Source organism: Hyla sarda, chromosome 9 (assembly GCF_029499605.1).
Source record: "Hyla sarda isolate aHylSar1 chromosome 9, aHylSar1.hap1, whole genome shotgun sequence".
Lineage (NCBI taxonomy): Eukaryota > Metazoa > Chordata > Amphibia > Anura > Hylidae > Hyla > Hyla sarda.
Genome location: NC_079197.1, coordinates 10,492,284 through 10,518,032, shown reverse-complemented (window position 1 = coordinate 10,518,032; position 25,749 = coordinate 10,492,284). Strand labels below are relative to the sequence as shown.

At 43.5% G+C, this 25,749-nt stretch overlaps 1 protein-coding gene across 4 annotated transcripts in view; it reads right to left on the bottom strand.

Moving 5' to 3' along the window:
• SYN1 (synapsin I) overlaps positions 1-25,749 on the bottom strand; it is a 101,165-nt gene that overhangs the window by 57,654 nt on the left and 17,762 nt on the right. For all 4 annotated transcript variants that reach the window (XM_056537702.1, XM_056537703.1, XM_056537705.1 and 1 more), the window contains exons 2-3: positions 14,444-14,501; positions 12,408-12,499 (exon numbers count right to left, since the gene is read on the bottom strand). In XM_056537702.1, coding sequence (XP_056393677.1) covers positions 12,408-12,499; positions 14,444-14,501 — 150 coding nt within the window. The remainder of the gene's footprint in view (positions 1-12,407; positions 12,500-14,443; positions 14,502-25,749) is intronic.

Below are 25,749 nucleotides of genomic sequence, written 5' to 3'. Positions count from 1 at the left end.
ATATCTCCTCATCTACAATCACTATGTCCATGATATCTCCTCATCTACAATCACTATATCCATGATATCTCATCTACAATCACTATGTCCATGATATCTCCTCATCTACAATCACTATGTCCATGATATCTCCTCATCTACAATCACTATATCAATGATATCTCTTCATCTACAATCACTATGTCCATGATATCTCCTCATCTACAATCACTATATCCATGATATCTCCTCATCTACAATCACTATATCCATGATATCTCCTCATCTACAATCACTATATCCATGATATCTCCTCATCTACAATCACTATGTCCATGAAATCTCCTCACCTACAATCACTATGTCCATGATATCTCCTCATCTACAATCACTATGTCCATGATATCTCATCTACAATCACTATGTCCATGATATCTCCTCATCTACAATCACTATGTCCATGATATCTCCTCATCTACAATCACTATGTCCATGATATCTACTCATCTACAATCACTATGTCCATGATATCTCCTCATCTACAATCACTATGTCCATGATATCTCCTCATCTACAATCACTATGTCCATGATACCTTCTCATCTACAATCACTATGTCCATGATATCTTCTCATCTACAATCACTATGTCCATGATATCTCATCATCTACAATCACTATGTCCATGATATCTCCTCATCTACAATCACTATGTCCATGATACCTACTCATCTACAATCACTATGACCATGATATCTCCTCATCTACAATCACTATGTCCATGATATCTCATCTACAATCACTATGTCCATGATATCTCCTCATCTACAATCACTATGTCCATGATACCTCCTCATCTACAATCACTATGTCCATGATACCTTCTCATCTACAATCACTATGTCCATGATACCTTCTCATCTACAATCACTATGTCCATGACATCTCCTCATCTACAATCACTATGTCCATGATATCTCCTCATCTACAATCACTATGTCCATGATATCTCATCTACAATCACTATGTCCATGATTTCTCCTCATCTACAATCACTATGTCCATGATTTCTCCTCATCTACAATCACTATGTCCATGATATCTCTTCATCTACAATCACTATGTCCATGATATCTCGTCATCTACAATCACTATGTCCATGATATCTCGTCATCTACAATCACTATGTCCATGATATCTCCTCATCTACAATCACTATGTCCATGATATCTCCTCATCAACAATCACTATGTCCATGATTTCTCCTCATCTACAATCACTATGTCCATGATATCTCTTCATCTACAATCACTATGTCCATGATATCTCCTCATCTACAATCACTATGTCCATGATATCTCCTCATCTACAATCACTATGTCCATGATACCTCCTCATCTACAATCACTATGTCCATGATACCTTCTCATCTACAATCACTATGTCCATGATACCTTCTCATCTACAATCACTATGTCCATGACATCTCCTCATCTACAATCACTATGTCCATGATATCTCCTCATCTACAATCACTATGTCCATGATATCTCATCTACAATCACTATGTCCATGATTTCTCCTCATCTACAATCACTATGTCCATGATATCTCATCTACAATCACTATGTCCATGATATCTCCTCATCTACAATCACTATGTCCATGATACCTCCTCATCTACAATCACTATGTCCATGATACCTTCTCATCTACAATCACTATGTCCATGATACCTTCTCATCTACAATCACTATGTCCATGACATCTCCTCATCTACAATCACTATGTCCATGATATCTCCTCATCTACAATCACTATGTCCATGATATCTCATCTACAATCACTATGTCCATGATTTCTCCTCATCTACAATCACTATGTCCATGATTTCTCCTCATCTACAATCACTATGTCCATGATATCTCTTCATCTACAATCACTATGTCCATGATATCTCGTCATCTACAATCACTATGTCCATGATATCTCGTCATCTACAATCACTATGTCCATGATATCTCCTCATCTACAATCACTATGTCCATGATATCTCCTCATCAACAATCACTATGTCCATGATTTCTCCTCATCTACAATCACTATGTCCATGATATCTCTTCATCTACAATCACTATGTCCATGATATCTCCTCATCTACAATCACTATGTCCATGATATCTCCTCATCTACAATCACTATGTCCATGATACCTCCTCATCTACAATCACTATGTCCATGATACCTTCTCATCTACAATCACTATGTCCATGATACCTTCTCATCTACAATCACTATGTCCATGACATCTCCTCATCTACAATCACTATGTCCATGATATCTCCTCATCTACAATCACTATGTCCATGATATCTCATCTACAATCACTATGTCCATGATTTCTCCTCATCTACAATCACTATGTCCATGATTTCTCCTCATCTACAATCACTATGTCCATGATATCTCTTCATCTACAATCACTATGTCCATGATATCTCGTCATCTACAATCACTATGTCCATGATATCTCGTCATCTACAATCACTATGTCCATGATATCTCCTCATCTACAATCACTATGTCCATGATATCTCCTCATCTACAATCACTATGTCCATGATATCTCCTCATCTACAATCACTATGTCCATGATATCTCTTCATCTACAATCACTATGTCCATGATATCTCCTCATCTACAATCACTATGTCCATGATACCTTCTCATCTACAATCACTATGTCCATATCTCCTCATCTACAATCACTATGTCCATGATATCTCCTCATCAACAATCACTATGTCCATGATTTCTCCTCATCTACAATCACTATGTCCATGATATCTCTTCATCTACAATCACTATGTCCATGATATCTCCTCATCTACAATCACTATGTCCATGATATCTCCTCATCTACAATCACTATGTCCATGATATCTCCTCATCTACAATCACTATGTCCATGATATCTCCTCATCTACAATCACTATGTCCATGATATCTCCTCATCTACAATCACTATGTCCATGATATCTCCTCATCTACAATCACTATGTCCATGATATCTCCTCATCTACAATCACTATGTCCATGATATCACCTCATCTACAATCACTATGTCCATGATATCTCCTCATCTACAATCACTATGTCCATGATATCTCCTCATCTACAATCACTATGTCCATGATATCACCTCATCTACAATCACTATGTCCATGATATCTCCTCATCTACAATCACTATGTCCATGATATCTCCTCATCTACAATCACTATGTCCATGATATCTCCTCATCTACAATCACTATGTCCATGATATCTCCTCATCTACAATCACTATGTCCATGATATCTCCTCATCTACAATCACTATGTCCATGATATTTCATCTACAATCACTATGTCCATGATATCTCCTCATCTACAATCACTATGTCCATGATATCTCCTCATCTACAATCACTATGTCTATAATATCTCCTCATCTACAATCACTATGTCCATGATATCTCCTCATCTACAATCACTATGTCCATGATATCTCCTCATCTACAATCACTATGTCCTTGATATCTCCTCATCTACAATCACTATGTCCATGATTTCTCCTCATCTACAATCACTATGTCCATGATATCTCCTCATCTACAATCACTATATCCATGATATCTCCTCATCTACAATCACTATGTCCTTGATATCTCCTCATCTACAATCACTATGTCCATGATTTCTCCTCATCTACAATCACTATGTCCATGATATCTCCTCATCTACAATCACTATATCCATGATATCTCCTCATCTACAATCACTATGTCCTTGATATCTCCTCATCTACAATCACTATGTCCATGATTTCTCCTCATCTACAATCACTATGTCCATGATATCTCCTCATCTACAATCACTATGTCTATGATACCCGCCTCATTCACAGCCATTACACACTGAACTTTGTTACCAAGAGGTCAGACGCTGCAGACAAATCCGTCACACGTCACTGAAGCACAAAGCTTCCTATGATGGTTAGAAAATACACAAAGTACTAAATTAGTGGTTACTTTACTGTAATACTCCAGGCTCTCTACAGGGGGCATCCTACACATTAACTCAGGCACAATGACAGCAGCGTGATGTGTTATTAGACTGATCGATGTTAATGCGCGAGCGGGGACCTGAATGGCGCTGCTGTGTGTGAGTGATACTTCATACCCACTACACTGTGTATATAAACCAGGCGTCGGGCTATTCCGCGGCACTCGTACTGATACACACATGGCACAAAGCCACGCTGCCACCATCAGACTGGTGGAGTAGAGCGACAACTATTAACCATTTCATGAGGACTGGCCTTACGGAGAGCATAGGGGGGAGACAAAACCTCCAAACCCATAGATCAGTGTTCCCCAATCTGCCGGTCTCTCACTGTTGCAAAACTACAACTCCCAGCATGCTCTCATATAGAAAGTTGTAGTTTTGGAACAGCTGGAAAGCAATGGTACTCCATGTGTCAGTCTTCACTACTATTCTGGCATTTTATTTATGCACCATACTGTGAGCCTATTGTACCGATCTACATATATGTAGGTTATTAGTTTTCTACTTTACTACTTTGCAACGGTTGCAAAACTACAACTCCCAGCATGCCCGGACAGCCAAAGGTTGTCCGGGCATGCTGGGTGTTGTGGTTTTGCAACAGCTGTAGGTTTCCTGTACTAGTCTGTACATTCAGATAATTTCATTGCAGAGGAGACAAGTGGCTGCCAGGCACTCGTGATCTCAGTTTTTTGCAGTAGTATGTAGGGGGCATCACAATTCTACGCCGATAGCAGATTCCGGTCGGGCATATTGGACTTTAAAATGCCTATTCCTTTAGTACTCGAAGAGATAAAGCTTCCACATAAGAGTTTAGAGCAGAGTTTCCCAACCATGGTGCCTCCAGCTATTGCACAACTGCAACTCTCAGCATGACTGAACAGCCTTCGGCAGCATGTCCAGGCATGCTGGGAGTTGTAGTTTTGCAACACCTGAAGGCACCCTTGTTGGGAAACACTGGTCTAGGGCACCTTTTTGCCCTATCCTTGATCACAGTACATGCATGCTTCGCTGAGATGAGCGTGCACTTGTATAAAGATGTGTGTGTGTGGGGGGGAGGGTAAAGGAAAAATGTATGGCAGCTACGCTTTTCTAATTCTGGATCCCCCTTTAAAGTTGGTCTAACCCTTTGATTGTGGTGTCATAGGCGAACCAGTCCGGTGCGTAGGAGGCGGCACCCCAACTCTTGTCCCATAGCAGATGCCGGTCGGGCATGTTAGTTTCCAAAATGCCCGATCCTTTATTACTTGTAGAGATAAGCTGCTACACAGGAGTCAAGAGTGACTTTCTGTCCCATCCTTGTTCATAGTGTATGCTTGGCTGAGATGAGCGTGCATGTGTATAGGGTGTATAGAGGTGGGGGGGGGGGTAGGATCAGAAGACATAAAGACATAGCCGTCTAAAGGAAACTGTATGGCCAGCTTAGCTCGTCCCTCTCTTTTGTATGGGCACATCCTAGTTTTATAACATAGAAATAACAAATGTAACTAGTGCTCAAGATCTGAATAGTTCTATTTGTTATTTCTATTTATTCTTTTATAGAACCTGCGGTTGGTGTTTTACTAGTTGCCCGGTCTTTTAGTATAAGAGCGCCATTTCATTCTATTTTTTCCTTCCTGTTTAGTTTTATAACATCACTTTATAAGGTGGGAGGACCCCTTTAAGGTTACGTTCACACGTGCGTATTTCGTAGACAACCCTGGCGTGCGATAAGACTGCAAATATCTATTACCTGCGGAGAGCTTTAAAGGGGGACTCCAGTTTTTTTTTTTTTTTTTAAACCAACTGGTGCCAGAAAGTTAAAAAGATTTGTAAATGACTTCTATTGAAAAATCTTAATCCTTCCAGTACTTATCAGCTGCTGTATGCTCCACAGGAAGTTCTTTCCTATTTTGAATTTCCTTTCTGTCTTGTCCACAGTGCTCTCTGCTGACACCTCTGTCCATACCAGGAACTGTCCAGAGCAGAAGAGGTCTGCTATGGGGATTTGTTCCTGCTCTGGACAGTTCCTGACATGGACAGAGGTGTCAGCAGAGAGCACTGTGGTCAGACAGAAAAAAAATTCAAAAAGAAAAGAACTTCCTGTGGAACATACAGCAGCTGATAAGTACTGGAAGGATTAAGATTTTTCAATGAAAGTAATATACAAATCTGCTTAACTTTCTGGCCCCAGTTAATAAAAAAAAAAAAAAAAAAGGGGTTTTCACTGGAGTACCCCTTTAACCCTTTAGATGCTCCATTCCAATTGGCTCTGCTACCTCAGCGCGCTCAGTATTCCCTATCAGTCAGCACAGGTCTCGCACTATTAAAGTGCGGCAAAGGACGGGAGGTGTTATCTGGAAAATTAGCATACAGACTATGGCAGCCGCAGCGTGTAGGCTACGCTGATCTCTGGCGTTCGGGCAGATGTTGTCTCTTCGATGACGTGAGAGATGAAAGGACCCACAGGAACACTGAACACCCCCCCACCCCCCCCCACCGCAGGTATACAGATCCCTATTATATACAGGGGGGGTGATTGAAAATAGAGCAGGGAAAGAGACATGGAGGAGATGCCAACAACTGAACAGACAATTCATCAAAGGCCTAATACATGTCCCTTAAAGGGGTATCCCAATTAAATACAGCAGTGTGTCCCAGCCAGGCAGCCTCCAGCTGTTGCAAAACTACAACTCCCAGCATGCCCGGACAGCCAACGGCTGTCCGGGCATGCTGGGAGTTGTAGTTTTGCAACAGCTGGAAGCACCCTGGTAGGGAAACACCGGTCCTAAAGAGGAGGCCACAAGGATGATTTAGTTCTGCACCCCCTTCTATATCTGGCCATAGACCTTCGTGTATCCCAACCGTATCTTATCTTGTATCGAGGCTAGAGACGCCCAACAGAATACTAGACCCTCCGTGTATCCCAACCGTATCTCATCTTGTATCAAGCTAGAAACGCCCTACAGGATACTAGACCCTCCGTGTATCCCAACCGTATCTCATCTTGTATCAAGCTAGAGACGCCCTACAGGATACTAGAGCCTCCATGTATCCCAATCGTATCTCATCTTGTATCGAGGCTAGAGATGCCCAACAGGATACTAGAGCTTCTGTGTATCCAAACCATATCTAATCTTGTATCCAGGCAAGAGGCTCCTAACAGGAAACTAGAGCCTCCATGTATCCCAATCGTATCTCATCTTGTATCCAGGATAGAGACGCCCAACAGGATACTAGACCCTCCGTGTATCCCAACCGTATCTCATCTTGTATCAAGCTAGAAACGCCCTACAGGATACTAGAGCCTCCATGTATCCCAACCGTATCTCATCTTGTATCAAGCTAGAAACGCCCATCAGGATACAAGAGCCTCCATGTATCCAACTGTATCTCATCTTGTATCGAGGATAGAGATGCCCAACAGGATACTAGAGCTTCTGTGTATCCAAACTGTATCTCATCTTGTATCCAGGCTAGAGACGCCCAACAGGATACTAGAGCCGCCATTTATCCCAACCATATCTCATCTTGTATCCAGGCAAGAGGCTCCTAACAGGATACTAGAGCCTCCGTGTATCCCAACCGTACCTCATCTTGTATCCAGGCAAGAGGCTCCTAACAGGATACTAGAGCCTCCGTGTATCCCAACCGCATCTCATCTTATATCGAGGCTAGAGACGCCCAACAGGATACCAGAGCCTCCATGTATCCCAATTGTATCTCATCTTGTATCAAGCTAGAGACGCCCAACAGGATACTAGAGCCTTCATGTATCCCAACTGTATCTTATCTTGTATCCAGGCTAGAGGCGCCTATCAGGTTACTAGAGCCTCCATGTATCCCAACCGTATCTCATCTTGTATCGAGGCTAGAGACGCCCAACAGGATACAAGAGCCTCCATGTATCCCAATTGTATCTCATCTTGTATCGAGGCTAGAGACGCCCTACAGGATACAAGAGCCTCCATGTATACCAACTGTATCTCATCCTGCATCGAGGATAGAGACGCCCAACAGGATACTAGAGCCTCTGTGTATCCAAACTGTATCTCATCTTGTATCCAGGCTAGAGACGCCCAACAGGATACTACAGCCTCTGTGTATCCAAACTGTATCTCATCTTGTATCCAGGCTAGAGACGCCCAACAGGATACTAGAGCCTCTGTGTATCCAAAGTGTATCTCATCTTGTATCCAGGCTAGAGACGCCCAACAGGATACTAGAGCCTCTGTTTATCCAAAGTGTATCTCATCTTGTATCCAGGCTAGAGACGCCCAACAGGATACTAGAGCCTCTGTGTATCCAAAGTGTATCTCATCTTGTATCCAGGCTAGAGACGCCCAACAGGATACTAGAGCCTCTGTGTATCCAAACTGTATCTCATCTTGTATCCAGGCTAGAGACGCCCAACAGGATACTAGAGCCTCTGTGTATCCAAAGTGTATCTCATCTTGTATCCAGGCTAGAGACGCCCAACAGGATACTAGAGCCTCTGTGTATCCAAACTGTATCTCATCTTGTATCCAGGCTAGAGACGCCCAACAGGATACTAGAGCCTCTGTGTATCCAAACTGTATCTCATCTTCTATCCAGGCTAGAGACGCCCAACAGGATACTAGAGCCTCTGTTTATCCAAAGTGTATCTCATCTTGTATCCAGGCTAGAGACGCCCAACAGGATACTAGAGCCTCCATGTATCCCAACCATATCTCATCTTGTATCAAGCTAGAAACGCCCATCAGGATACAAGAGCCTCCATGTATCCAACTGTATCTCATCTTGTATCGAGGATAGAGACGCCCAACAGGATACTAGAGCTTCTGTGTATCCAAACTGTATCTCATCTTGTATCCAGGCTAGAGACGCCCAAGAGGATACTAGAGCCTCTGTGTATCCAAAGTGTATCTCATCTTGTATCCAGGCTAGAGACGCCCAACAGGATACTAGAGCCTCTGTGTATCCAAACTGCATCTCATCTTGTATCCAGGCTAGAGACGCCCAACAGGATACTAGAGCCTCTGTGTATCCAAACTGCATCTCATCTTGTTTCCAGGCTAGAGACGCCCCAACAGGATACTAGAGCCTCTGTTTATCCAAAGTGTATCTCATCTTGTATCCAGGCTAGAGACGCCCAACAGGATACTAGAGCCTCTGTGTATCCAAAGTGTATCTCATCTTGTATCCAGGCTAGAGACGCCCAACAGGATACTAGAGCCTCTGTGTATCCAAACTGTATCTCATCTTCTATCCAGGCTAGAGACGCCCAACAGGATACTAGAGCCTCTGTTTATCCAAAGTGTATCTCATCTTGTATCCAGGCTAGAGACGCCCAACAGGATACTAGAGCCTCCATGTATCCCAACCATATCTCATCTTGTATCAAGCTAGAAACGCCCATCAGGATACAAGAGCCTCCATGTATCCAACTGTATCTCATCTTGTATCGAGGATAGAGACGCCCAACAGGATACTAGAGCTTCTGTGTATCCAAACTGTATCTCATCTTGTATCCAGGCTAGAGACGCCCAACAGGATACTAGAGCCTCTGTGTATCCAAAGTGTATCTCATCTTGTATCCAGGCTAGAGACGCCCAACAGGATACTAGAGCCTCTGTGTATCCAAACTGCATCTCATCTTGTATCCAGGCAAGAGACGCCCAACAGGATACTAGAGCCTCTGTGTATCCAAACTGCATCTCATCTTGTTTCCAGGCTAGAGACGCCCCAACAGGATACTAGAGCCTCTGTGTATCCAAACTGCATCTCATCTTGTATCAAGCTAGAAACGCCCATCAGGATACTAGAGCCTCCATGTATCCAACTGTATCTCATCTTGTATCGAGGATAGAGACGCCCAACAGGATACTAGAGCCGCCATTTATCCCAACCGTACCTCATCTTGTATCCAGGCAAGAGGCTCCTAACAGGATACTAGAGCCTCCGTGTATCCCAACCGTACCTCATCTTGTATCCAGGCAAGAGGCTCCTAACAGGATACTAGAGCCTCCGTGTATCCCAACCGTACCTCATCTTGTATCCAGGCAAGAGGCTCCTAACAGGATACTAGAGCCTCCGTGTATCCCAACCGCATCTCATCTTATATCGAGGCTAGAGACGCCCAACAGGATACTAGAGCCTCCATGTATCCCAATTGTATCTCATCTTGTATCAAGCTAGAGACGCCCAACAGGATACTAGAGCCTCCATGTATCCCAACCGTACCTCATCTTGTATCCAGGCTAGAGGCGCCTATCAGGTTACTAGAGCCTCCATGTATCCCAACCGTATCTCATCTTGTATCCAGGCTAGAGACGCCCAACAGGATACAAGAGCCTCCATGTATCCCAACTGTATCTCATCCTGCATCGAGGATAGAGACGCCAAACAGGATACTAGAGCCTCTGTGTATCCAAACTGTATCTCATCTTGTATCCAATCTAGAGACGCCCAACAGGATACTAGAGCCTCTGTGTATCCAAACTGTATCTCATCTTGTATCCAGGCTAGAGACGCCCAACAGGATACTAGAGCCTCTGTGTATCCAAAGTGTATCTCATCTTGTATCCAGGCTAGAGACGCCCAACAGGATAATAGAGCCTCTGTGTATCCAAAGTGTATCTCATCTTGTATCCAGGCTAGAGACGCCCAACAGGATACTAGAGCCTCTGTGTATCCAAACGGTATCTCATCTTGTATCCAGGCTAGAGACGCCCAATAGGATAGTAGAGCCTCTGTGTATCCAAACTGTATCTCATCTTGTATCCAGGCTAGAGACGCCCAACAGGATAATAGAGCCTCTGTGTATCCAAAGTGTATCTCATCTTGTATCCAGGCTAGAGACGCCCAACAGGATACTAGAGCCTCTGTGTATCCAAACTGTATCTCATCTTGTATCCAGGCTAGAGACGCCCAACAGGATACTAGAGCCTCTGTTTATCCAAAGTGTATCTCATCTTGTATCCAGGCTAGAGACGCCCAACAGGATACTAGAGCCTCTGTGTATCCAAAGTGTATCTCATCTTGTATCCAGGCTAGAGACGCCCAACAGGATACTAGAGCCTCTGTGTATCCAAACTGTATCTCATCTTGTATCCAGGCTAGAGACGCCCAACAGGATACTAGAGCCTCTGTGTATCCCAACCGTATCTCATCTTGTATCCGGGCTAGAGACGCCTGTCAGGCTACTAGAGCCTCCATGTATCCAACTGTATCTCATCTTGTATCCAGGCTAGAGACGCCTATCAGGATACTAGAGCCTCCATGTATCCCAACCGTACCTCATCTTGTATCCAGGCTAGAGACGCCTATCAGGATACTAGAGCCTCCATGTATCCCAACCGTATCTCATCTTGTATCCAGGCTAGAGACGCCTATCAGGATACTAGAGCCTCTTTTGCCGTTCCGAACATGCTGGGAGTTGTAGTTTTGCAACAGCTGGAGGCAGACTGGTTGGAAAAACTGGTCTATCCTATATCATCGCATTATCTGACCATTCAGGAGTCTGGAAAAGTTCCCTTACAACCGTGCCTGGACTGTAACTAGTAACCGTAAGCCAGTGTTTCCCAACCAGTGCGCCTCCGGCTGTTTGCAAAACTACAACTCCCAGCATGCCCGGACAGCCTTCAGCGACAGAAAAGAAATCCAAAAAGAAAACTTCCTCTGTAGTATACAGCCGCTAATAAGTACTGGAAGGATTAAGATTTTTTAATAGAAGTAATTTACAAATCTGTTTAACTTTCTGGCACCAGCTGATTAAAAAAAAAGGGGTACTTTAAAGGGGTACTCCACTGCCGCAGTGTTCGGAACATTTTGTTTTGTTGTTGTCACGACCACGCCCCTTGTGACGTCACTCCACGTCCCCTCAATGCAAGTCTATGGGAGGGGGCGTGGCTACCACCACGCCCCCTCCAGTAGACTTGCATTGAGGGGGCGTGGCCGTGACATCACAACCCCCACAGCCCGCACCCAGCGTTCGGAACAAAATGTTCTGAACGCTGGGGCAGTGGAGTGCCCCTTTAAGTGGTTACAGTACGTGCACACTTGGCTGAGATGAGCGTGCACATGTACTGGAGGGAATCTGCATAATCAAGGAAAAATGTATGGTTAGCTTAGCTCTTCCCTCTCTTTTGTATGGGCACGTCCTAGTCGTGACTTTATAAGGTGGGGGTACCCTTTACTCGTATTTTGCTGCCGATTTTTGTGAATGTGTCCTTAGATAACCCATCCTCCCATGATGGAGGCAGACACCACCAACCATTGACTTCTGGGCCCATCCGGTCGCAGTCTACACACAGGGTAAGCAATGTAAATGGCGCCATGACCTGTAGGGGGCGTCACCTCACCTGACAACCTTCACGCCATTTCTCATGACCTCCAGGTCCACGGAGAAGGTCCCGTTAGAATGGGCCACCAGGTTCAGATCGGCGAACTCCGCCTGCGAATGGGAAAAAAAACCCAGGAGAATATAGTGAGAGCGGTGACACCAGAGGAGAACTCTGACTCCAGCAGATTTATGTGTGAACACGAGCTAAGGATTCTGGGATATTATCCTTCCCGCAGAGGATCTGACGCGATGTGAAATCTCCAGCTTTAGAAGGTATTTTATAGATCCTTTATGAAGACGGCTTGTTCCCCCCGTAAAACCTCCTCCCTCAGGAACCGCTAATGGCTGCCGGCGAGGAGGAATTAAAGGGAGGACTGGAGCGTTTCCAGCACTGAAACACTGCACCAAAAAACAATGTAAAAGGGGGCGATCAATAGGGCCGTCCCATTGTATACACAGCAGGGGCACAGAGTAAAGGACTCCATAATGTAAAGGACAACTCTGAAGAGACTCCCAGGGCAAGGGCTTAATACTGTGTTTCCCAACCAGGGTGCCTCCAGCTGTTGCAAAACTGCAATGCCCAGCATGCCCCTATAGCCAAAGGCAGCAGCAGTATACAGATAGAGCTGGAGGAGACACATATAACTATTATATATCCTGATCCCATAGAGATAGGTGCAGTATACAGATAGAGCTGGAGGGGAGGTGTATAACTACTATATATCCTGATCCCATAGAGATAGCAGCAGTATACATATAGAGCTGGAGGGGAGGTGTATAACTACTATATATCCTGATGCCATAGAGATAGCAGCAGTATACAGATAGAGCTGGAGAGGAGGTGTATAACTACTATATATCCTGATCCCATAGAGATAGCAGCAGCAGTATACAGATAGAGCTGGAGAAGAGGTGTATAACTACTATATATCCTGATCCCATAGAGATAGCAGCAGTATACAGATGGAGCTGGAGGGGAGGTGTATAACTACTATATATCCTGAACCCATAGAGATAGCAGCAGTATACAAATAGAGATGGAGGGAGGTGTATAACAACTATATATACTGATCCTATAGAGATAGCAGCAGTATATAGATAGAGCTGGAGAGGGGGGGATATAACTACTATATATCCTGATCCAATAGGGATAGCAGCAGTATACAGATAGAGCTGGAGGGGTATAACTATTATATACTGATCCCAAAGAGATAGCAGTAGGATACAGAAAGAGCTGGAGGGGAGGTTTATATCTACTATATATCCTGATCCAATAGAGATAGCAGCAGTATACAGATAGAGCTGGAGAGGGGTGATATAACTACTATATATCCTGATCCAATAGGGATAGCAGCAGTATATAGATAGAGCTGGAGAGGGGGGATATAACTACTATATATCCTGATCCAATAGGGATAGCAGCAGTATATAGATAGAGCTGGAGAGGGGGGATATAACTACTATATATCCTGATCCAATAGGGATAGCAGCAGCAGTATACAGATAGAGCTGGAGGGGAGGTGTATAACTACTTTATATCCTGTTCCTATAGAGATAGCAGCAGCAGTATACAGATAGACCTGGAGGGGTATAAGTATTAGATATACTGATCCCATAAAGATAGCAGCAGTATATAGATAGAGCTGGAGGGGAGGTGTATAACTACTTTATATCCTGTTCCTATAGAGATAGCAGCAGTATACAGATAGAGCTGGAGAGGAGGGGTATAACTACTATATATCCTGATCCAATAGAGATAGCAGCAGCAGTATATAGATAGAGCTGGAAGGGGAGGTGTCTGAGCGCTAGCAGAATTCATCTGATAGGTGATGATGTCAACCTGTAGTTCACAGGAAGTCAGCTGACCTAGGACTGACCACTTATCTCTGGCACATTAAACACTGTGATTTTTTATGGGTCAGGCTGGTGCTCACATGACCCAGTCACAGTAATGAAATGTATGGATACAGCTGTACAGGAATAAAACACATGCGGTGAGGATGTAAGGTACAATGTGACATAACACGGCGGGGGGTGAAGAGTCTCTTTACTTACTTGCTCAACTTTGATGTCAAACTCTCCGCCAATTTTCTTCCCTTTAAAAATTTTCACCCTGCAAAAGAGAAGGAAAAGCTTCATGAGTGAGTAAGGGGTTAAAACAGTGTGTTTTTTTTGTTTGTTTTTTAGCAAAAGTGCCTCCAGCTGTTGCAAAACTACAACTCCCAGCATGCCCGGACAGCCAACGGCTGTCCGGGCATGCTGGGAGTTGTAGTTTTGCAACAGCTGGAGGCACCCTGGTTGGGAAACACTGGCTCAGTCCAAGGGTCTACAGCAGCCCTTTGCTGCTGTTACGTGCATGCTCCACTCCGCTCATCCCCCTGCCCAGCGATCATACAAAGTAATAGACTATGTGTTCCTCCAGTACGTATCAGCTGCTGTATGCTCCAGAGGAAGTTGTGTAGTTCTTTCTAGTCTGACCACAGTGCTCTCTGCTGACACCTCTGTCCATGTCAGGAACTGTCCAGAGTAGGAGTGGATTGCTATGAGGATTTTCTACTGTTCTGGACAGTTCTTTACACAGACAGAGGTGTCAGCAGAGAGCACCGTGTCTGACTGGAAAGAACTACACAACTTCCTGTGTAGCATCCAGCAGCTGACAAGTACTGAAAGAATTTAGATATCAAAATAGAAATAATTTACAAATATGTAACTTTTTGGCACCAGCAGATTTGAAAACAAAAACATTTCTCCGGAGCAACCCTTTAAGCTCTGAGCCAGGGAGTGAAGCACTCTGCAACGCACCTAACCCACTAAGATTAACAGGAATAGCTGGCTTTGTATGAGGTGCTGTTGTGTCAAGAAGGGGTTAAATCCACTAATGTACATCTGACCGTATACATTACGTTGCGCACTTGGGATCGATCGGCTTTGGAGGCGGATTTGACAATAAAGTAAGCAGGTCGGGCGGAAGCGGAGGGATCCGGGAAGACATCATTGTAAAGTAATGAGACGATCTGCCGGCGAGGACTCAGAGGAGATACAGGCGGGGGTTAAAACCTAAAAATATGTCGCTGGGGGGAGCGATCGGAGAAATTGAAGAGCAATCCCATGCAAAAAAAAAGAAAATCTGCAGAATACGAGATGTTTTACACAACGTAGGCGTCTCCCTGATCTCCTAAATACATAAGGAACCCAAACAAGGAGACCACATATCTAAATCATGGAGGAAATAGGTCAAGGGGGGGTGGGACAAAGACCCCTCGTGGGTTGACCTCTGAATGTGACATCACAATCCCAGTAGGGGTGGAGACAGTATTCACGGGGAAGGCCTACCTGTTCTGGACCCTTCTGTCTGAAAGGGGTACTCCGCCCCTAGACATCTTATCTCCTATCCAAAGGATAGGGGATAAGATGTCTGATCGCCGCTGGGGACCCCCGTGATCTCGTCTGCAGCACCCCAGACATCCAGTGCACGAATGACTGGCAATGCGAGGCGGAGGCTTGTGACGTCACGATCACGCCCCGCTCGTGACGTCACGGCCATGCCCCCTCAATGCAAGTCTACGGGAGGTTGCGCGCCTGTGACGTCACGAGCATCTGGCGCTGTACCCAACGTTCTAAACGAATGCCCGGTGCAGCAGGGACATTGCAGGGGGTCCCCAGTGGCGGGACCTCGCGATCAGACATCTTATCCCCTATCCTTTGGATAGGGCATAAGATGTCTGGGGGTGGAGAACCCCTTTAAAGGTTTATATTTAGCTCAAGGGTTCCGAGCTGCTCCAGAATATCTCCAAGGGGCATTCTGATGTACATAGAGCTTGGGATCACCCATATGCACTAGGGATCGACCAATATAGTTTTTTTAGGGCCGATACCGATAATTGGTGGAGGTTAGGGCCAATAGCCGATAACTTATACCGATATTCCGGTATAAGTTATCGGCTATTTATCCCCCCGCGACACCGCTGCAGATCATTGATTTAAAGTGGGGCATTATCGGCAAGGTAATTGCCGATACCGATAATGCCCAAAATCGTGATTATCGGCCGATAATATCGGCCAAACCGATAATCGGTCGATCCCTAATATGCACCCCAAAGGTGGAAGAACTGGCTCCTGTAGGACCATCTCATTGAGGACCAACCAGCTAACCCTACATAAATATACTGGTGGCTAAATCTGAAAGAGTCTGACTAGAGAAATGGTCTCAAATTGTGGCCCTCTGGGCATGCTGGGAGTCGAAGTTTTGGAACATCCAGAGGGCCACAGTTTGAGATCACTGGACTAGGGGAACCATCAGGATGGGATTGTGTCCACATAACGATCCTAGTAAGGGTTGGGTCTTCTTTGATGTCTAGCGGGGGGAATCGAAGTGATGACTCTAGTCAATTATAGAAGTTAGCTTAGTCGGCACTACCGTACCTCATGCAGTCCTTTGTATATCGTAGCCCACACTCACGGAACGTCACCAATCGCTCCTTCCCGGTGCTCATCCAGAAGTCCACAATATCCAAACGTAACAAAGTGAAAATACAGAGGCACTCTGGTTACCAACAACTACTTTTTTGATTCTTTTACAGGTCACGGATACAACACATGACCGATGGGCCGTTTCGCACATGGCCTGTCGGCCATGTGTGCGAAACGGCCCATCGGCCATGTGTGGAATCCGGGACCTGTAAAAGAATAAAGAAGTTATCGCTGGTAAACAGGGTGCCTCCGTATTTTCTCTTTGTTACAAAGTGATGACTATGCCGCAATCTGCTCCAACCCAACATTGGCCAATAGTCTCCTCAATCTGACATTACATAGATATGGTAGTGGCTAAATGTTAAAGGGTTCCACTTGAGGTATGGTCAGGGTTGGGTTCAGTCCACATACTTGATACCATCAATGTCTGACCCTACTGATTTCCATTAAGTGGTCCATTGACATAAGAATCGTCTTGGCTTCTAAATGACCAATCTGAAATCTTAACCGAGGTTGTCCAAACATCCATCACGTGCCACCCACTTAGGTTGGTGATGTTTATGAACAGTTGATATATATCGGCCACCGGACGTAGGAAAGGTCAAAGCTTGTGAAAGCACTCCAAACATTAGCCATCTTGTTATAGTCATGACCATAAGAAGGCTATGAGGCCATTCCAGACCACACTTGTGACCAATGGCTATAAAATGTTGACTTCAATGTAAGGAATCGGACTAACGTCGATACCACTGGACGGATAGACTCCAGCTGTAGTTATTAGGGGACCTATTGGAATCAGAATGAGGTCTATTATCTGCTGAATCCCATGGACTGGTATAGGTGTAACCGGCTGCACCAGATCCAGGCAGATGTGACTGCAGCGTCTGATCCTTCTAGTCTGTTCTCAAATAGAAGCAGAGAGCGTGAGTAAATCACGGCGTCATTCGCCATGCACCCTGCCCCGCTCCAGGGCGTCAGTCTGCAGACACTTCAATATGTATGACCTGCGCCAAACCGTATCAGTGAAGAAGTCCCAGCTACCTGACTTCAGGCCAACATCTCCGCTATCAATACTGTAACACTGGAGACGCAATTATGTTACTCAACCAGGCGGTGAAACGGTAACGTTCTGGTCTTAAAGGGAACCTGTCAGGTAAAAATTCTGCAGACTACGAGATGTTTTACAGACGCCTTCCTGATCTCCACATTAATGATCTGAACAATGTGATAACTGATGTGAACAGATTGTCACTGTCCTTCCCACACATCTCAGTGCTGGAGAAAATAGGGTTAATGTCTCAATGTGACCTCACATCCCACCGTACATGCAGACCATATTAACAGGTGGGGGGGGGGCTGTTTCTGGACCTTTCTGAGCTCCATGTTTTGAAGGTTCAATTTCAGCCCAAGGGTGCATTCACACTGAGTAGTTCAAGAGTAATTTTCTCGAGTAATTCCTCTAGAATAAGAAATAATTAACATCTGTTTTTGCCATTGACTTCAATGTAGTTTACTCTGCACTGTTCACACTGCGTAAATTCCGCCGCGGAATTCCGTTCCGCTAGGAGAAAGAACATGTTCATTCTTCTTGTGGAACACGCGAGCAGAAGTCCATTGAAGTCAATGGTAAAAAAAAATTCTGCTCAAAATCGTTTTCGTGCGGAATTTGCGCAAAAAAGGGAAATTCTAATTGGTGGTTGTAGTCCAGCAAAAAAATATTCTGCATCAATCCCGTGCAAATTCTGCGCAAATTTCACACGGAAAAAAAACCCGGAAATAGTGTACCATATGGGGAGCACACCTACATCAGTGGTCTCAGTGGGGAACACTACCGTAAATTCAGGTTTCCCTGTAATGAGGTTGTTGCGGGCGGGAGTGGACAGTCACAGAACATACAGCGGGTTGGGCACAATCCAGTGCAGTCCCGCAAACCTCTGAAATGGCACAAGGGGGTGATGAAATGGCACAAGGGGGTGATGAAATGGCACAAGGGGCTGATGAAATGGCACAAGGGGGTGATGAAATCGCATAAGGGGGGTGATGAAATGGCACAAAGGGTGATGAAATGGCACAAGGGGGTGATGAAATGGCACAAGGGGCTGATGAAATGGCACAAAGGGGGTGATGAAATGGCACAAGGGGGGTGATGAAATGGAATAAGGGGGTGATGAAATGGCACAAGGGGGGTGATGAAATGGAATAAGGGGGTGATGAAATGTCACAAGGAGTGATGAAATGGCACAAGGGGGTGATGAAATGGAACAAGAGGGCGATGAAATGGCACAAGGAGTGATGAAATGGCACAAGGGGGTGATAAAATGGAATAAGGGGGTGATGAGATGGCACAAGGGGGTGATGAGATGGCACAAGGGGGTGATGAAATGGAATAAGGGGGTGATGAAATGGCACAAGGGGGTGATGAAATGGAATAAGGGGGTGATGAAATGGCACAAGGGGCTGATGAAATGGCACAAGGGGGTGATGAAATGACACAAGGGGTGATGAAATGGCACAAGGAGTGATGAAATGGCACAAGGGGTGATGAAATGGCACAAGGGGTGATGAGATGGCACAAGGGGGTGATGAAATGGAATAAGGGGGTGATGAAATGGCACAAGGGGGTGATGAAATGGCAAAGGGTGCTGATGAAATGGCACAAGGTGGTGATGACATGGTACAGGGGGAGGATGAAATAGCACAGGGGGAACTACCTCTAAAAGCTATAACAAAATGTTTGTAGGGGCGGGGGCGGGATTGGGCAGGGGGCTCTGATGGTTTCCCCCTCTGCACAGGCAATGCATCATTTTAAGAGGGGCGGCACCATAGAAGGGCTCCTCTACCAATCCCTCCTTTCCTTATAGAGAGGACCCCCCCCCCCCCCCCACACACTCTATTACCTTGGAGATCTCAGCTAAAAAATGTAATGGGGTCAAGAGACACCAGATAATCCAGCAGCACGAGCCCTAAGTCTATGACTGGTCCCCTGCATCTTGTACACGACAAACACTCCCTGACTGCAGACATGGTGCGGATTGTCGTCCCCGGCTCCTTCCCCGAGGCTCCCGATCCCTCCGCGCGCGCACTGCAGCCTGTAATCCTATTTATTGTCCCTGCCTGCCTCGTCTTATCATCCCTCTGCTCCTAGCACAATGTGAATCACTGCCCATAATTCCGGAGCTGATGGCACCGTTGTCATTTTATCTGTGCGGCGCATATTTCCAGCATGAGGGGGCGAGACTGTGAAAAATTACTTAGCACTTTTTTTTAAAAAAAACAAAAACGTTTTGCTTTAAAAACGAGTGATTGATGCTGCACGAGAAGAAAAAGGAGAAGAAACTGCGGCTGGGGGAGGGGGGGGGGTTAGGAAAGGGAGATGATGGCGGTGGGATCTCTTATGATGGGGAGAAGGACTGGAAGGATTTCATGGAATGGATACGTATGTGTAGTCGCCTCCCTGCAGGGCGCGGACCGGAGTACAAGAGGCCGCAGATGTACCAGGCGGTAATGATGGAATCGCTAGAAAACCGCATCCTGATAAACTAGGACTGGGAAGGGGAGCAGAACATTGTCAGTGATGGACATTGTCAGTGCCAGCTCCTCTGCCTTGCCTCAGTGTTTTGCAAAACTACAATGCCCAGCATGCCCGGACAGCCTTCGGCTGTCCGGGCATGCTGGGCATTGTAGTTTTGCAACGTCACAGAGCAGTAGGAGGCGATGCTGGGATGTTCCCCTGAGCTGTGGCATAGGAACACTGTCATGCCAGCAGTCCCCCTCCCCCCCTCCTCTAGCAATTATCAGGGAATAATTACGGCCCCCAAATGCAGCCACAACCCCACTTGGATCATTCAGGATCCCTCAGACCCTAGTGTGAGACTAAGACCGTGTGACCCCCACCTCCTGACTTCTCAGAAACTCCCCCATGCTTTACACTTCAGCACTGTAAGAACACAGATATACAAATATATAGATATGAGATAGAGAGAGAGATATAAGACATATAGATAGACAGATATATATGAGATAGATAGATATGAGATAGATAGATATGAGATAGATAGATATGAGATAGATAGATATGAGATAGATAGATATGAGATAGATATGAGATAGATAGATAGATATGAGATAGATAGATATGAGATAGATATGAGATAGATAGATATGAGATAGATAGATATGAGATAGATATGAGATAGATACATAGATATGAGATAGATAGATATGAGATAGATATGAGATAGATAGATATGAGATAGATATAGATAGATATGAGATAGATAGATAGATATGAGATAGATACATAGATATGAGATAGATATGAGATAGATATGAGATAGATAGATATGAGATAGATAGATAGATATGAGATAGATAGATAGATAGATATGAGATAGATAGATAGATAGATAGATATGAGATAGATAGATAGATAGATATGAGATAGATATAGATTGATATGAGATAGATAGATATGTGATAGATAGATAGATATGAGATAGATAGATAGATATGAGATAGATAGATAGATATGAGATAGATATGAGATAGATAGATATGAGATAGATAGATATGAGATAGATAGATAGATATGAGATAGATATGAGATAGATAGATATGAGATAGATATGATGGAGATAGATAGATAGATAGATATGAGATAGATAGATATGAGATAGATAGATATGAGAAATATAGATATGAGATAGATAGATAGATATGAGATAGATAGATATGAGATAGATAAAAAGATAGATATGAGATAGATAGATATGAGATAGATAGATATGAGATAGATAAAAAGATAGATATGAGATAGATAGATAGATATGAGATAGATAGATAGATATGAGATAGATATGAGATTGATAGATAGATATGAGATAGATAGATAGATATGAGATAGATATGAGATAGATAGATATGAGATAGATAGATGGATATGAGATAGATAGATATGAGATAGATAGATAGATATGAGATAGATATAGATATAAGTAGATTGCAAAACTACAATGTCCATCACGTCCGGTCAGTCTGTGGCATGCTGGGCGTTGTAGTTTTGCACCATCACATCACAGAGCAGGCGATGCTGATATGTCCCCCTGAGCTGTGAGATATAAACGCCATCACGCCAGCATTCCTCCCTCCCCCCCTCCCCCAGCTCGGCTATAAGGTACAATTATGGGAGAATGAGGCGAATGCGGGCGGCTTATTCCTGCAGTCAGCACGAGTCAATATGCTCTGCACGGAGGAGCTGCTGATCATGATGCGGCGGTATCATGGAGGTGTCCGCTCTCTTACAGCGCATGCAGCTGTTCTTCTCTCCTAGATGAGGAGGCTCTGGGGTCCACCTATACCCACTGATTATCCTGCCAGGATGAATGATGGGCACATGGGGGGGGCTCTTACAGCCTGACTCCTATAGTGGTCATTGAGGTTATAATCTGCAATGCTGCTGGCAGGGGGGAGGGGAGGACAGGATGGCAGCCGACCGGAAAAACTGCCGTATAAATAAATTAGAGCCTTATATAACCAGGATCCAAATAAAACCATTAAATGGCTGAGATAAGACGACCTCCTCATACCGACCTTCACCTAAGGATCCATACAATGCCGCATAATGGCAGAAACCAGAGCGCTAAACCTCAGCAACGATCTTACTATTACACTGCTCAAAAACAGAAAGGGAACACTAAGGTAACACATCCGAGATCTGAGGGAACTAATCGTATGAAATACTTTCCTCTTTACATAGTTGAATTCGCTGACAACAAAATCACAAAAATTATCAATGGAAATTAAATGTATCAACCAAAAATCACAGTGGAAAACCCCACTACAGGCTGATCCAACTTTATGTAATGTCCTTAAAACAAGTCCCAATAAGGCTCAGTAGTGTGTGTGGCCTCCACGTGCCCATATGACCTCCCTACAACGCCTGGGCATGATCCTGATGAGGTGGGGGATGGTCTCCTGAGGGATGTCCTCCCAGACCTGGACTAAAGCATCCGCCAACTCCTGGACAGTCTGTGGTGGATGGAGCAAGACGTCCCAGATGTGCTCAATCGGATTCAGGGGAACGGGCGGCCAGTCCATAGCATCAATGCCTTCCTCTTGTAGGAACTGCTGACACACTCCAGCCACATGAGGTCGCGCATTGTCTTGTATTAGGAGGAACCCACGGCCAACCGCACCAGCATATGGTCTCACAAGGGGTCTGAGGATCTCATCTCGGGACCTAATGGCAGTCAGGCTACCTCTGGCAAGCACATGGAGGGCTGTGCACCCCCCCCCCCCCAAAGAAATGCCACCCCGCACTATTACTGACCCACTGCCAAACTGATCATGCTGGAAGATGTTACAGGTAGCAGAACGTTCTCCACGGCGTCTCCAGACTCTTTCACGTCTGTCACATGTGCTCAGTGTGAACCTGCTTTCATCTGTGAAGAGCACAGGGCGCCAGTGGTGAATTTGCCAATCTTGGTGTTCTCTGGCAAATGCCAACTGTCCTGCACGGTGTTGGGCTGTTAGCACAACCCCCACCTGTGGACGTCGGGCCCTCATACCACCCTCATGGAGTCTGTTTCTGACCGTTTGAGTGGACACATGCACATTTGTGGCCTGCTGGAGGTCATTTTACAGGACTCTGGCAGTACTCCTCCCTGCACAAAGGCGGAGGTAGCGGTCCTGCTGCTGGGTTGTTGCCCTCCTACAGCGCCTCCTCCACCTTCTTGCCACAGCTCGCATTGATGTGCCATCCTGGATGAGCTGCACTACCTGACCACTTGTGTGGGTTGTAGACTTCGTCTGATGCTACCACTAGAGTGAAAGCACCGCCAGCATTCAAAAGTGACCAAAACATCAGCCAGGAAGCATAGTAACTGAGAAGGGGTCTGTGAGATAGATAGATATGAGATAGCTATGATATAGATAGATATGAGAGAGATAGATAGATATGAGATAGATAGATATGAGATAGATAGATATGAGCTAGATAGATAGATATGAGATAGATATGAGATAGATAGATAGATATGAGCTAGATAGATAGATATGAGATAGATAGATATGAGATAGATAGATAAATAGATATGAGATAGATAGATATGAGATAGATAGATATGAGATAGATAGATATGAGATAGATAGATATGAGATAGATAGATATGAGATAGATGATAGATATGAGATATATAGATATGAGCTAGATAGATAGATATGAGATAGATATGAGATAGATAGATAGATATGAGCTAGATAGATAGATATGAGATAGATAGATATGAGATAGATAGATATGAGATAGATGATAGATATGAGATATATAGATATGAGATAGATGGATAGATAGATATGAGAGAGAGATATATGGGACAGACAGATACATGAAATGGATAGTGAGTAGAATAAAGAGATAATCAGAGAGGAGTCAGGATCTGGAATCCCGACCCATCGGATACTGACGGCCTATTCTATTATACTCTCATATACTCTATTATACTCTCATATACTCTATTATACTCTCATATACTCTATTATACTCTCATATACTCTATTATACTCTCATATACTCTATTATACTCTCATATACTCTTTTATACTCTTATTTATTCTATTATACTCTCATATACTCTATTATACTCTCATATACTCTATTATACTCTCATATACTCTATTATACTCTCATATACTCTATTATACTCTCATATACTTTTTTATACTATCATATAGTCTTTTATACTCTCATATACTCTTTTATACTCTCATATACTCTTTTATACTATCATATAGTCTTTTATACTCTCATATACTCTTTTATACTCTCATATACTCTATTATACTCTTGTATACTCTATTATACTCTCAAATACTTTTTTATACTCTCATATACTCTATGATACTCTTTTATACTCTCATTTATTCTATTATACTCTCATATACTCTATTATACTCTCATATACTCCATTATACTCTCATATACTCTACTATACTCTCATATACTCTATTATACCCTCATATACTCTATTATACTCTCATATACTCTTTTATACTCTCATATACTCTATTATACTCTCAAATACTTTTTTATACTCTCATATACTCTATGATACTCTTTTATACTCTCATATACTCTATTATACTCTCATATACTTTTTTATACTCTCATATACTCTATTATACTCTCACATACTCTTTTATACTCTCATATACTCTATTATACTCTCATATACTTTTTTATACTCTCATATACTCTATTATACTCTCACATACTCTTTTATACTCTATTATACTCTTTTATACTCTATTATACTCTTTTATACTCTCATATACTCTTTTATACTCTCATATACTCTATTATACTCTCACATACTCTTTTATACTCTCATATACTCTTTTATACTCTCATATACTCTATTATACTCTCACCTACTCTTTTATACTCTTTTATACTCTCATATACTCTTTTATACTCTCATATACTTTATTATACTCTCATATACTCTATTATACTCTCATATACTCTTTTATACTCTCATATACTCTATTATACTCTTTTATACTCTTTTATACTCTCATATACTCTATTATACTCTATTATACTCTCATATACTCTTTTATACTCTCATATACTCTATTATACTCTCACATACTCTTTTATACTCTATTATACTCTTTTATACTCTATTATACTCTTTTATACTCTCATATACTCTTTTATACTCTCATATACTCTATTATACTCTCACATACTCTTTTATACTCTCATATACTCTTTTATACTCTCATATACTCTATTATACTCTCACCTACTCTTTTATACTCTTTTATACTCTCATATACTCTTTTATACTCTCATATACTTTATTATACTCTCATATACTCTATTATAC